Source organism: Emys orbicularis, chromosome 6 (assembly GCF_028017835.1).
Source record: "Emys orbicularis isolate rEmyOrb1 chromosome 6, rEmyOrb1.hap1, whole genome shotgun sequence".
Taxonomy (NCBI): domain Eukaryota; kingdom Metazoa; phylum Chordata; order Testudines; family Emydidae; genus Emys; species Emys orbicularis.
In genome coordinates this window covers 9861826-9875663 of record NC_088688.1, presented here as the reverse complement: position 1 = coordinate 9875663, position 13838 = coordinate 9861826, and the positions used below count along the sequence as shown (strand labels likewise).

General features: G+C 38.5%; 1 protein-coding gene across 1 annotated transcript in view; it reads right to left on the bottom strand.

The window, feature by feature from the left end:
* Positions 1 to 892: 892 nt before the first annotated feature.
* Positions 893 to 13838, bottom strand: part of PIK3C3 (phosphatidylinositol 3-kinase catalytic subunit type 3) — a 136648-nt gene continuing 123702 nt past the window's right edge. Inside the window, exons 24-25 of the mRNA XM_065406376.1 lie at positions 7506 to 7631; positions 893 to 967 (exon numbers count right to left, since the gene is read on the bottom strand). Of these exons, the coding sequence (XP_065262448.1) occupies positions 953 to 967; positions 7506 to 7631 (141 nt within the window). The 3' untranslated portion in view covers positions 893 to 952. The remainder of the gene's footprint in view (positions 968 to 7505; positions 7632 to 13838) is intronic.

Genomic DNA, 13838 nt, shown 5'->3' with positions numbered 1-13838 from the left:
AACCTATCATGGTGCTTTCTGGCTGGCTAGTCTGTTAGGTTGACAGATTCAGGCTAGCTCTCTAAAAATAGCTGTGTAGACAGCGTTTCAAAACTGTAGCCTTTGAAACCTACCCCTCTCCCCCAAGACCGTGAAGCCTGAGCTCCAGCTGAAGTCGCAACTTCAAAGGGCTGTCTACACAACTATTTTTTAGAGTGCTGGCACAAGCCCCACTAGCATGAGTCTATCGACCTGGGCTGGCAGGCTCGCTGCCATGGGCTGCATAGACAGACCCACGGTGATTATTTCTAATTCTGGGCCTGTATTTGGCTAACTTATCAGCCATTAAAAATCGCTTTTTGTAAGCAAGGAAGAATGATTGTCCTTTCCAAATGAGAACACTTTCCAAATTGGGAAACGGTCAGATGAATCCATTAAAAACTTTAAGTCCAGGTGAAAACTGTTGTTGTGTGTGGGGGGTGAGGGTGGCGGGGGTTCAACTATCCTGTTTCTTAGGCTAATGAGAAATCACAATTTATATCTCTATAGGCTGCACACTGCATGTATCAATGTCCAAGTTAAGTGCAGCAATGGACTTCACTTTCTAGGTCCCAAAATATAGTAACCAAGACACAAAAATAAATTCACCAGCAAGTGCTTGATCTCTCTTCCGTGACATTGGAGGAAGTTACCTATTTTACCTACATGGCTTAAGTATCTAACAGGAAATATATGCAGGAACATCTAGGTCCAAAGTGGGAAATAAATACATGTTTTCTAAATAATGGTCATTTTTAATCTTATAATAGTGGTAACTCAGAGACCTAGCCCCTGTCCTCCAGGCACTCTGTGATATCAAATGAGCAGTTCTCGCCTTCAGGTGCTGTCTCGAAAAGTCCATAGATGGCTCAAGAAAGTCTCTTTGTCGAGCACTAGCTGATATTTCCATTTTCAACAAAAGCAGCTGATGGGTTTATTTTCTCCAATACTAGAAAAGAAGACAAACACAGTAGGACATTTATTCAGCTTTGATATTCGCAGAAAATCAGTTAAGTGTAATTGTACTCTGGGCTGTAGATTTCACAACTCCATAAAATGCTTAAAGGCAGGTGAACTTCATGACCCTTAGCAGAACAAATATCTATGAAACATACTCTGTTTATGTTAGTTTTTCCATTTGACAAATAGTTCTCATCCAGCACACACGTTCTCCCCGGCATCTGAGGCATTTCATTTGGTTTACAGGGTTTGCTTTTCCAAAATGGAGAACAAAATTGGAACCTGGCAGCAAATGAGAAAGGGACACCATCTACCACAGCGTTGAGATGCAACATGGGATGCTGCCAACCAAGGCTGCTAATTAGGATGCAGTGCCTGAGAAACCCAAAAGCAAGTTACCCAAATATGATTTAAATGCAGCTTATTCCTACTCATCCCAAATTAAAACCCGGTGACTAAGTCTTTGAACTGTTTTGCTACGAAAAATTGTAAAACTGTACTGAAGAGTTCAAAATTTTCATGTTTGCAACAATGCTTAACATAACAATCCTGAAATGCAACTGACTGAGTTTATAATTTATAAGGGAAAAAAAGTTAAATAATTTAGTAACTTCCTCAACTGGAAATGATCAAACCTCATTTCTACTATTTTCTCTCTCTATAGACATCTGGACTGCTGCTAAAGTGAAAATAACCATCTCCAGAGACTAGGATATTTAGTCTTTATAAATGTGAATTGAAATTAGTATGTACATCCTCTGCTCTTGAACAGTCACTACACAAATATATTACACTTTCTTGAGGCAAACTGTATTTAAGGGACATTCAACAAGAGAAGATTGAGATACTGAAAATCGAGATATAAAAAAATTACACAGTATCTCAGGCGTTCAAATAGATTAGAAAAAAAATGCAGGCATGTTTTCAAACAAAGAGTCTCCATAACATAACTTCTATGAATCATGTCTCTTTAAAACACTGTCATTTATTTAAAAAAAAATAAAAAAAATCACTGCTTCTCAGTAACACAACGGATGCCAAAATAATCAGTTCTCTCCATACAACATGAGCTTTACACACACACACACACACACACACACACACAGAGTAGTGTGCAAGAGCACTGAAATACAATGGTTACTATAATAACCAACCTTATTAAAAGCTCTTATATTAACAGGTGCAACAAACATCACAGACTGCATACTAGTATTTGCAAGTCCATTTTGGAGGTGGGAGGAAAAATAAATAGACAGATGGATAAACAAGCATAAACAAAGAACAAACTGAAGGGCATTTCAAACAAAAAATTGCATGGCTTTATGCCAATATCTGCTGTTTAAACAAATGCCTAATTTTAGACAGTATTTTCAATTGCTATTTAGAACAATACTATTTGCAATTCATCAAAACAATATTATGACATATGCACAAACTGAAAACTTCCATTTGGCCATTAATGACTGGTTTATTGTCAATTTAATTGAGTATTAATTGTTCCTTGGTCTACAATTTTACAGTGGTGAGTCCTATAATTTTTGTGCAGCAACTTCTCCAAAAAGAAAGCCAGACAAAGAGAAAGTTAATTAGAACACTGATAAACAAGCATTGAACATTGCAAGAGGATGTTCTGAAGGACAAGACTATAACAGGGTTCAAAAAAGAACTAGATAAATTGATGAAGGATGGTTCCATCAATGGCTATTAGTCAGGATGGGCAGGGATGGTGTCCCTAGCCTCTGTTTGCCAGAAGCTGGGAATTAGCGACAGAGGATGGATCACTTGATGATTACCTTGTGATGTTGCACTCTATATGATTTAATGAAGTATGCTGATGAGTGTGAATATAATGTAACTAAAATATGCTTCATGCAAAAGGTCTCTTGTAAGGTATCATTGCAAAGCTTGTAATCTACTGAGTGTGGTCATCCTAGTTGTATAAATGTACCACTCTTGTATCTGAAACTAGAAATATGAAATAGAACTCTGAGGGCTTATTGTAATTATGCAAAGTGTGGGCCATTAATGGTGGTTTGGAATCTTGATGGCTCTGTTTGCAGGCAGGCCTTCCTGTGAGTCAGGCTGGGAGGAATGAAGGCTTGGGGTCTTACAGCGACATGTGATCATGTCACCTGAACTGGAATCCATCTTTGAACTGGTGTTTTTCCATTGAGAAGGAGGGGTGGGAACCCAGAGGGACAAAGGATTCCCACCATATGCAAAAGATATATAAGTGGGTGGAACAGAACAAAGGGGGCGGCCATCATGAGAAATCCCCTAGCTACCACCTGAGCTGGACCAAAGGCTGTACCAGGGGAAAGAATTGTGCCCAGACTAGGAAGGTGTCCAGACTGTGAAAAGCTTATTGAAACATCTCTGAGGGTGCTTATTTGTATTCACTTTTATTACTGTACTAGGCTTAGACTAGCGTGTTTTATTTTATTTTGCTTGGTAATTCACTTTGTTTTGTCTGTTACTACTTTCTGTATTTAATAAAATCACTTTTTACTTATTATTTAACCCAGAGTATGTATTAATACCGGGGGGGAGGGGGGGGGGCGGAAGGGGGGACAGCTGTGCATCTCTCTCTATCAGTGTTATAGAGGGCAAACAATTTATGAGTTTACCCTGTATAAGCTTTATACAGGGTAAAACGGATTTATTTGGGGTTTGGACCCCATTGAGAGGTGAACATCTGAGTGTTAAAGACAGGAACACTTTTTAACCTGCTTTCAGTTAAGTCTGCAGCTTTGGGGCATGTGGTTCAGATCCTGGGTCTGTGTTGGAGCAGACTGGCATGTTTGGTTCAACAAGACAACTTGGAGTCCCAAGCTGGCAGGGAAACTAGGGGCAGAAGTAGTCTTGGCACATCAGTTGGCAGCTCCAATTGGCCACTGTTGGAAGACAGGATACTGGGATAGACAGACCTTTGGTTTGACCCAATATGGCGTTATGTTCCTATGTTCTAAGAATGCTCTAATTCCAATTGTAACAACACACAGCTTAAAGAGGTGAGATTCTTACATTTATTTCCCTTGAATAATTTTTGCATTCACAATTTTTTCTAAAAAATGGTCTCACACTGGGGTTCTCACACCCCAGTCCACCCATGCCTCACTACTCCTTTTGTCCCTCTGCCCTCTCATGGCTTTAGACCTTTTTGCATGCTTCCCCCTCATGGGTTCGTGGCATGAGTAACCACACACCAACATGAGGCCCTGAGCCTGGAAGAACATTCTAATTAGCATATTCTAACCCCGCTCCTTTCTACAAAAATATTGCTAAAAATCCATCTGTTCCATGGAAGATTCCCGCTTCCATGACCACAAACCCCATGTTAATGAGACGCATCCTCACTTGTTTGAGACTGTTTTCTACTTGCTCATGCCCTTTCGGGGTATGTGCACGTTTTTCAGAGGCACTGAGCACACACAGCTCCCAATCAATGAGAACTAGGTGCTCTGCATCTGAGACTATAAGCAACTGTGGCAGGAATTTTGTCCTACATTTAGAACTCCCTATGTATTACAAAACACTAAAAAACAGTATACTCCAGTGCCTACTCAGCACTAAGTCTGTTTACATGCAAAGGCTAACATCACTCACCTTGGGAAAATCTAGATACTGAATCTAGGAGAAATATGGAGCTCGGAATTAGAGATGGGACTGGTAACACTGCCGATTAAGGGTGCCTGACATTTCCCATTGTAAGAATTCATTTTCAGTTCAGTTTCACAGATTCCAAGGCTAGAAGGGACTATTGTATTTTGCTTATAATTTTGACAAAACTAACTGTCGGGGCTGAAAAATTTAGCCAAAACTGTTCAGCCATTTCCAAGAACTAAGTTAGGTAAACTGTATTGTTACATACACGTTAAAAATTCCGACCAGTTTTTCTTTGGAGCCCTAGTGTGCCCTAAACAATGGAAAAGGGACTTGAAATTTGGCAGAGGTGGCTTTTGTGTCAGGAATGTGCCTTTTGCCATTCCTGTGAAAATCTGCTCAAATTTGGGAAAGTTATAATCCTTACACCCACAGAATCAGTTCCACTATATGCTTCAATATATAGGCATAGTAACAGGGTGGAGGACAAAGCAGCAGTCTATATACGTCTCATCCTATTAGAAACCATTAGCATCCTGAATCAGGCACTCTTATGGGTACAGCCCTACAATCAATATGAAAACTGGGTGTGTGCTGCTAAGCCCTAGGGCCTACTCAATACAATTTAAGCCAGCTTTTAAAATGCTTTAACATCGAACATGTCTGCAATTTAAAAACAGTGGGTAAATGAAGAAAATAGTTATGAATGAACAAGTCTAATTTAAAAAAAAAAAAAAAAGGATGACCAAGATCAAACCTGCAAACTCTGATTTATTAGTGCTGCTTGGAAAATGCATTAGCAGCTAGCTGGGAAATTCTGACAGCCATCTAAGACAAATGAACTTCTATCACTGACCTGTCTAGAAAAAGGCTAGCATAATTCTTTAACTTAAAAAAGAAAGAAAGCTCTGTTTACACCTATGTGGGTCCATTCAGAATCAAAATCAGTGTTTTAGTCACCCTCCCCCCCCCCCCCCCCAAAAAAAAAAGAATAAAAAAGTGTGCAATGTTTTAACTTAAGGGGATAGCTTCTTGATACTTGTACTCTTAGGGCCCTGAACTCAGTTCTTACAAGAAATCAATCATTGCCGGACACCTAGTAATCACAATAACCTAGAGTGACCGAGTACAAATATGAAAGATTTCTCTTTCTCTCAGCATTTTCCTTCTGTTCACATATGAAAATAGTCTTCACTTAAAAACACATTTATTAAGTTAAACTTGTATTGTTCAATCTGTACGGCAGGAGTAGTCAATAGGCGCATCATAGGCCAAATCCCGACAGCCAGACGCTTTTGAACGGACCCCAAAATCTTTTTATATACTTATTATCGTTATTTTTTTTATCATTATTTTCTTGAGTCTGGACCTTAACTATACCTTGACCAAGAAATTTGGACTTTGACAAAAAATAACTGACTACCCCTGCTATAGGGTAACACACTACTTGAAAATGAAAGATACGAGTCTGCATCAAAAAGAGAATTAAGTGGAAGATCTTTTGCTGAAAGGATAGCCATAGAAACAGTCCTCACTTGAAAATTACAGTTTGTATTTGATTTTGATCATTCTTTTGGAAAATAATTTTTTCTAAAAATATTTGGAAGCCTGACTGGATTTTTTGAGATCAACATTTCGTGATTCTTCTCTGAATTGCAAGTCTCCTCATAAGACTAATAGTTAAGGCCAACAGGCAGTGTAATGTCTTAAACAACTCCCTGATAAATGTGAGCTAGACAAGTCAGAAAAACATTATGATCTCAAAGATGAATTAAAATGCTTTTGTGAATATCATTTTATTGCACAATGATATTAGTCATCTCATCACACCCACAATGGACTACAGTAGCATTAGCACATACACTTTATGTGGCTAAAATTTCATTCTTCACATAAGGAAGTGTGCATTCTGATATTAAAAATGATAGAGGAGAAGGAGAATATTCCCCCATGGAGGCTTCAGAGCTTTATAAAGATAATTAGTTGGAATACACTGTTTAGAAGCCAGCAATAAAAGCCACCATCAACAAGAGTCAGTAGTTGTGGGGGAACTGAAGCAAGAGTAGGAAAATGAGGACTTTAGCCTTACTTGCTAAAATTTCTCTTCTTGGCGATATCATGCTCAGGAGTGGCAGATCCTTCTCTTGCAGGATTCAGAGACAGCACAGAGCTCTGTCCAACAGGTAGACTTTACCCGTAAGGACCCACCCATGCAGAGCTTGCCAAAACACACTACTTGCAAGACTGAACAGCACTCTCCAAATCAAAAGTTTAGCTGCCCAGTTGCTCCTGCAAAGGGAAGACTTTTTTGTGGGCATGTCTTTAAGAAGGCTGTCCTCAGCTGAACACAGCTTTCTGCCGCTTCTGAAGCCTGCCACAGAAGATACACCTAGACAAGGGTCTGCTGGTCACAAGAGAAATGTAACCATACAGTATATTTAACAGAGGAATAATGGACAGAAGATTGCTTTTTTTGAACTTTATTTCTATTGATTTAATTTTTGTAATGTATAAACAATACAACTCATAATGTTTTGTGAACTGTGAATCTTAAAGCTGTTTAAGATCCCAAATCTTTACTACATAGGCAGAAAATTACAAATAAATACACTTCAAAGCTAAACTCTTGGGAAATGCTTAACTTGCTAAAATGTGAGATGGCAGGTCCTTAAAAGTTCTCTCTCTCCTGGTCGAGCCATTGACCATGCAAAATTACAGATACTGCTTTGCCTTAAGGTTCTGCAATCTCATTGATCACTTGGGCAGCTGCTCTGAACCTAACTCACCTTTTAACCACTTCAAAATTCTTTAACAAAGCATAGGCTGGCAAAACGCTCATCTCTCTGTTCCCACAGTCAGTCACTCTCTCTACCCCTCTTTTCACCATGAAGCCACAGACAACCCATCAATCTGTAGCATCTTACCTGAGCAAACTTGTGTATTTGTTCTACTACAGCTGCAAAGAGAGCGTGGACACTTTCATCAATTAGACTCTGCATGTAATGTACAGCTTCTTCGTCAGAGAGGTCCAAACGGAACTTGTCCTGCACCTGGTAGGAAGAGATTAGAAAGATCAGCCCTTTTATACAGAAAGAAAACTCTGGCCCTGTAATTGTAGAATTCCATTTTTACTGTATTTATATACAAAACAAGGAAAATTCCATCTTCCAAGCAGCACACACAGCTGCCACTGGACTCAGCACAATTAGGGTTGCCAACTTTGGTTGGATGAATTCCTGGTGGTTTCATCACATGACATTATCTTTAATTAAAAAATAATCTTTCATTCCTGGAGACTCCAGCACAATCCTGGAGGGTTGGTAACCCTAAGCACAACTGAGCTGTGGACAAGTATCTATGGGCAGAAGAATTCAATCCTATCATTCTGTATGTATTTCTTGGGCCAAGGGTGAAGGGAAAACATCTGAAAGACCATCCATATTTAAAATAGAAAGAAAATCCTATTACTGAATCACCTTCTGGGTGTGGTGTTCTGTCCCATCCAATGGCACCGAGACCACGTAGAGAGAGAGATAAAATGAGTCTGTTCTACAGCCTTAGCTAAGAAGCAGTTGGCTTTTAGCTCACACGGTAGAGGCTCATGCACTAAGCTCCAGAGATCCCCAGTTTGATCCCGCCTGCCGATGACCAGGCTCTGGCGGTGTTACAATTGTCTAATTCCAAAGCAAAAGTCATTTCTCCCAACAACCGAAATCAAATAAAAAAAATCATTTTGGAAATCTGATTTTGGTGAAATGGCCAATCTATTAACACAAAGTTTCAAAACTGGCAGCCTACTCGGTGCTTAGGTAGAGCAATGGGTGCCACTACAAGACCCTACATAAACAGTGGTTGTAAGTAAGCGCAGCATTCATTATGAGACACATCAGATTTAATCTCTACATGTGGGCGAGCAAAAGCTCTTTGTTTTATTGCGAAAACGCAGCTGAAATACACCTCTACCTCGATATAACGCTGTCCTCAGGAGCCAAAAAATCTTAGCGCATTATAGGTGAAACTGCGTTATATCGAACTTGCTTTGATCCACCGGACTGCGCAGCCCCGCCCCCCCCGGGCACTGCTTTACCACGTTATATCTGAATTCATGTTATATGAGGTCGCGTTATATCGAGGTAGCGGTGTATTTTGGATGGTCCTAATAGTTGTTGAAAGCCTGCGAAGTTCCTTTTGCCTAAAGTTAAATTAAGAATAAATTGTCTTTTTGAAACTGTAAGGCAATTAAGTAAAGAATATGGAATCAGTGTAAGGATGAGCACATCACTCCTATGAAAACCAATCTCCATATGGTAGATGAGAATTTGATTAACTCAGATTACATCCTTCATATGTAAACAGTTGATTGGAGACATTGCTACTCTTACCTCGTTTGTTGTTTTGACAGCAGCATATTTTAAATATGATACAAAAATGGTTTGCCCAGTACTTACAAATTGTACACAAACTAAATGCTGAGATAGGGTTACCATTCGTCCGGATTCCCCCGGACAGCTTTGCGAACAGGGGCTGCTAACAGGGAGTTTCGCAAGGGAGTTCTCCAGGTGAAGGAGGAGCTAATACAGCATCTGTGGGGTAAGTGACTGTCTGTAGTGTGTGTTTGTTTGTGTTTGGGGGTTACTTGCTGTGTGCTGAGCTTGTGTTGGTTTGTTTGGTTGTTTGAGGGACCGTGTGCTCTGGCTGGCAGTTGGAGGCAGGTTTGAAAGCTCGAAGCCTCTGGTAATTGGCTGAGCCTCAACTTACCTAGGGAACCTATGTCCCTAGGTAAGTTGTTTCAGTCATTAATTATCCTCATTATTTAAATACTGTCTTATTGTCCAGCTTCAGCTCTCAACCGCTGGATCTCATCACACCTTTTTCTGCTAGATTAAAGAGCTGTCCATTATAAGATATCCCTTTCCCATGTAGGTACTTATAGATTGTGATCAACTCATCTCTTAACCTTCTCTTGGATGAGAAGTTCAATATATTTAGCTTAAGTCTCTCCCTATATGTTTGTTCGCAAGACTGAATATTTTCAGTAACTTTTTTCTGAATCCTTGCCTATTTATCAACATCCTTTTTAAAGACTGGACATAAGAACTGGACACAGTAGAGAGATATTACTTCCCTACTCCTACTTTATATTGCTCTGCTTATACACCCAGGATCATGTTTGCCCACTTAGCTACAGCATTGTACTGGGAGCTCATGTTCAGCTGATTAGCCACCATTACCCCCCCCAAAGTCCTTTTCAGAATCACTGCACTGCAGGACACTGTTTTGCAATTTGTAAGTGTGACCTTCATTCTTTGTTACTAGATGTATGACCTTGCATTTGGCTTTATTAAAATGCATGCTGTTCAAATAAGCACTCTGTACAAACTGATACGGTCATCTGTATAACTGATCTGAGCCCATCATTATTTACCACTATAAATTTGTCTCTTCTGCAGGCTTTATCAGCAATGATTTGATATTTTCTTTCAAATCATTGATAACAATACTGAACAACAAAGACCCAACAATTCTCTGTGGTAACCCACTAGACATACCCCATTTATAGTTACTTTTTTATCTCTAGCAGTTAACCAGTTTTTAATCCATTTAACATAGGCTACATTGATTTTGTATAGTATTACTTTTTTCAATCCGAATGCCATGCAAGACTAAGTCAATGACTTACAAAAGTCTATTATATAAAAAGTGTTACCTTTATCAAACAAAATTCTAATCTCATCAAAAATCAACATCAAGTTTGACAAGACCCATTTCACTTAAAATCATGTTGCTTTGCATCCTTTAAGTCTTTACTGACTATCCCATATCAGTCTTTCCATGAATTTACCCAGGACTGATTTTGTGCTAACTAGTTATAATTACCCAGGTCATCCTTTTAAATATTGGCACATTGGCTGTTTTCCATCCTCTGGAACACTGAAGAAGTTCCAAAATGTGTTAAAAATGAACATCAAATGTTCAGAGAACTCTTTGGCCAGTTCTTTTAATATTCCTGAGTGCAAGTTACCAAGTCAAAAATATTTACTAAATATTAATTTAATAGTTGCTGTTTAGTATTTCCCCTAGTGATGGAACAGAAAATATATCATCACTATAAGATATGAATACATCTTTCCCCCCTCCACCCAATTTCCTGAAGTGCTCTAGAACTGAATTCTGGGTGTAAAATGTGGGTGTAATCAGAGGCCAGAAAAAGTGATAGATCTCAGAAATATAAAAGAAAGAGAAAAAAGTAGGCTAACAAGTAAACCTATGATTGGAAAAAAATGTTCAAACTGTTCAGAGAAAACAAGAAAAAAAGCAAAAACCAGATGAGCAAAATGTATGTTTTTAGCCTAATACTACATGTCTTTCAATCAATGTCACCCCATTTATGAAGGCACAGCAAGACCAAAAGAATCAGAAGAAAAAACAGTTTCACTTTCATCCCCAGGCATATTTATACAATTGACAACCCATCATGCACATATTCATCACAATGAAGAGTTGAAAACAAAGATCACTCACTCATTGCTCTGTAACATAACATCCCTATAGCAACTGGTCATGTATATGATTATAACTTGCCTACTGCAAACATTTTTTTCTAAATTATAAGCCTCTTATTTTTGATATTGTACAGTTTCAACTTTTACCAAACCACTAGGATTCCTATTCAGAAAGGTACTTTAAACAAGGAAGTAGTCCCCAATTGACTTCATTGAGACTAGTAATGCTTACAGTTATACACGTGCTTAAGTACCTTCCTGAATCAGTGCAGGGGTATGATGAGGACACGTCAGCAAAAATGTTAACTACATTTATCTAAGAAAAAATGAAACCCCTGTAACGCTAAACTGTGCTTTGCGTAATTCTTGTAATCAAGCACTTACTCTATCCACCTTTTAATCTGCTTGTAGAAGAATGTCCTCTTTGAGAGCTTTAAAGCTACTGATGTTAAGATGCTGTATCAGCCAAATGCTGGTAATGACTATTAAATATTTATTGCCTTTCTTGAGAGGAGACTGGCACACATTTCTGTTCAAATATACCAGTTCTGCTACAGTTAGATTAAAATTAGACTGCTATTAACAATAGGATCAAATGCTGCTGAGCACTAGATCCTTGCATGACAGATTTTCAGTGCTGCGATAAAAAATGACTGCTACAACCTAGGTGAGAAGGAATATCAGGAAATGACAAATTATTTCTTGAGTTGCAGTAGTACCAGAAGCAAGATTAATGAACATTGACTTATGGCTCTTATAACAAAACGAATACTAAGGTGTTACTTCTAATCTCTCAGTAGCAAAGTAATCCATAGTTTCTCAAAGAACAGGTACTACTGGGAAGAGATTTGTGCGTTTCAGATCAGATTATTTTGGAAATAATAAATACTTGAATTTGTGCATTTCATATCTGAAACACACGAATAGAGCGCCTACCACAGAGACATTAAAAACAAAGAAGTTAACCTTGTTTAATTTATATACAACCTCATTTTTGGAATTTAAATGACACCAAATCTCCCCTGTCTGCTTTTAAAGTTATTCCTGGTTGGCTGCCACTCACCAAGAGAAAGGAACATCCTCCGCTCAAAATGTACAGGATACATCTGATTGGATTTCTTTGCCTAGATTCCACAGAGGTGTGATTAAAAATTATACTTTTCTATTGAATCAAATTAAACAAACTTCCATATGAATATTGCCTATCGCTATTTATATGTTCTAGAATGAGAAGCTTGGACAAAGATTAAAAGGTTTGATAAAAAAAATGATTGACTGTCTTTTAAGGCTTCAAGTTATTATATTATTGTAGCATCTAGCAGCCCTAGCCATGGACCAGGACTCCACTGTGCCAGGCACTGTACAAATACAGAACAAAAAGGGCTTAAAGTCTTCCCACTATTTAACTGTATTGTACTTTTGGTAAATTAATAATAAAATTATTTTTGGTAGCACCCAGTGTGTGCTAGGAATTTTCCAAATACAGAAGAGTCACAATTTTCGTCCCAAGAACAGACAACGGGTAGGGGGAAGAGAACAAATAAACAGTTACGTTAACAAATACATATGATTATGACAAGAAAGCTATACTCCAGTTATCCTCAAGCATGGCAATGGAAGTATGTTTCTTAAAGTCTTCATAAGCAACCTGACTGTGGGGAGGAGACAGGCCATGGGGATGAAGTAAGAAAGGCCCTTTTGTGAGCAAGGGATAGCATGGATGAAGGCATGGAGACAAACAGAAGTAGCTGCTCATTATTTAAATTCAACGCATGAAGGAAATGAATAGAGGGCAAAAAAATCTCATATCTTTGTTTTGTTCATTGCAGGCCCACCTGAAATGTGAGCTCCGCTGGCTACCAAAGAAAGTACAAGGAAAATTGCAATATAATCTTAAAGCCTCTTTGCTATGTGATCTCAATAGATCTCAGACAAAACTGGGTTAGACTTGATCAGTAAATGGTTGGGAGACATCCAAGAAACAAAAATGCTACAGGAGATGGAATTGGAGATTTAGTAGGTGATACTCCCCTCAAAATCTTCTCTGAGCCAGTGACCCAGCACAGGGCTAGGAAGCACTGCGATGCTGGACAAAGATTTATTTTAACTGATATGCGCCAAAGCTCTTCGATATTCCATTACTGCTGCACCAAACAGGTTCCACAGCAATTGGAGAGACTGCGGATAGAGCGTCAAACAAAGCCTCTTTCTACTTTGTCCGACAGAGAAAGATTTCATACAATATTTGTTTTAACATGGCCTAAGCCACACTTAGTTGGAAATTCTGGGTCAACTATAGAAATGATGTCTGAGTTATTGCTATTGGGAATATTTTACCTGTAGTTCAAAAGATTTGAATGTGGATGGAAGTAAACAGTGTCATATAACTAAATTTCAAGTGTGTTTTACAAAAGAAGTGAGAACACATTTCACACATCCTGCTGGTTCCATAGGCATGTAAGTTTATTTCTCGATTCATCATGCTTATACATACTAAGACATTAAAGTATTAGTTATTTTGCTAGGATTCCTTTTCCTTAGTAAGCTTAAGAAATATACAGTTAATTATCAGGGAAAATAATTTACACTATTGTTAAAGAAACAAGTCTTATCTATCACCAATTTGAGGGTCTACATTGCACTGTTTCTGGTTTGACTGGACTCCCTTTTAAGGCAGGCAGCACTGATCCTTAAACCAGTCACAGAAGTTGCATATATGAGCAACATATATCCCTCTGTTCCCCAAAGAGCTAA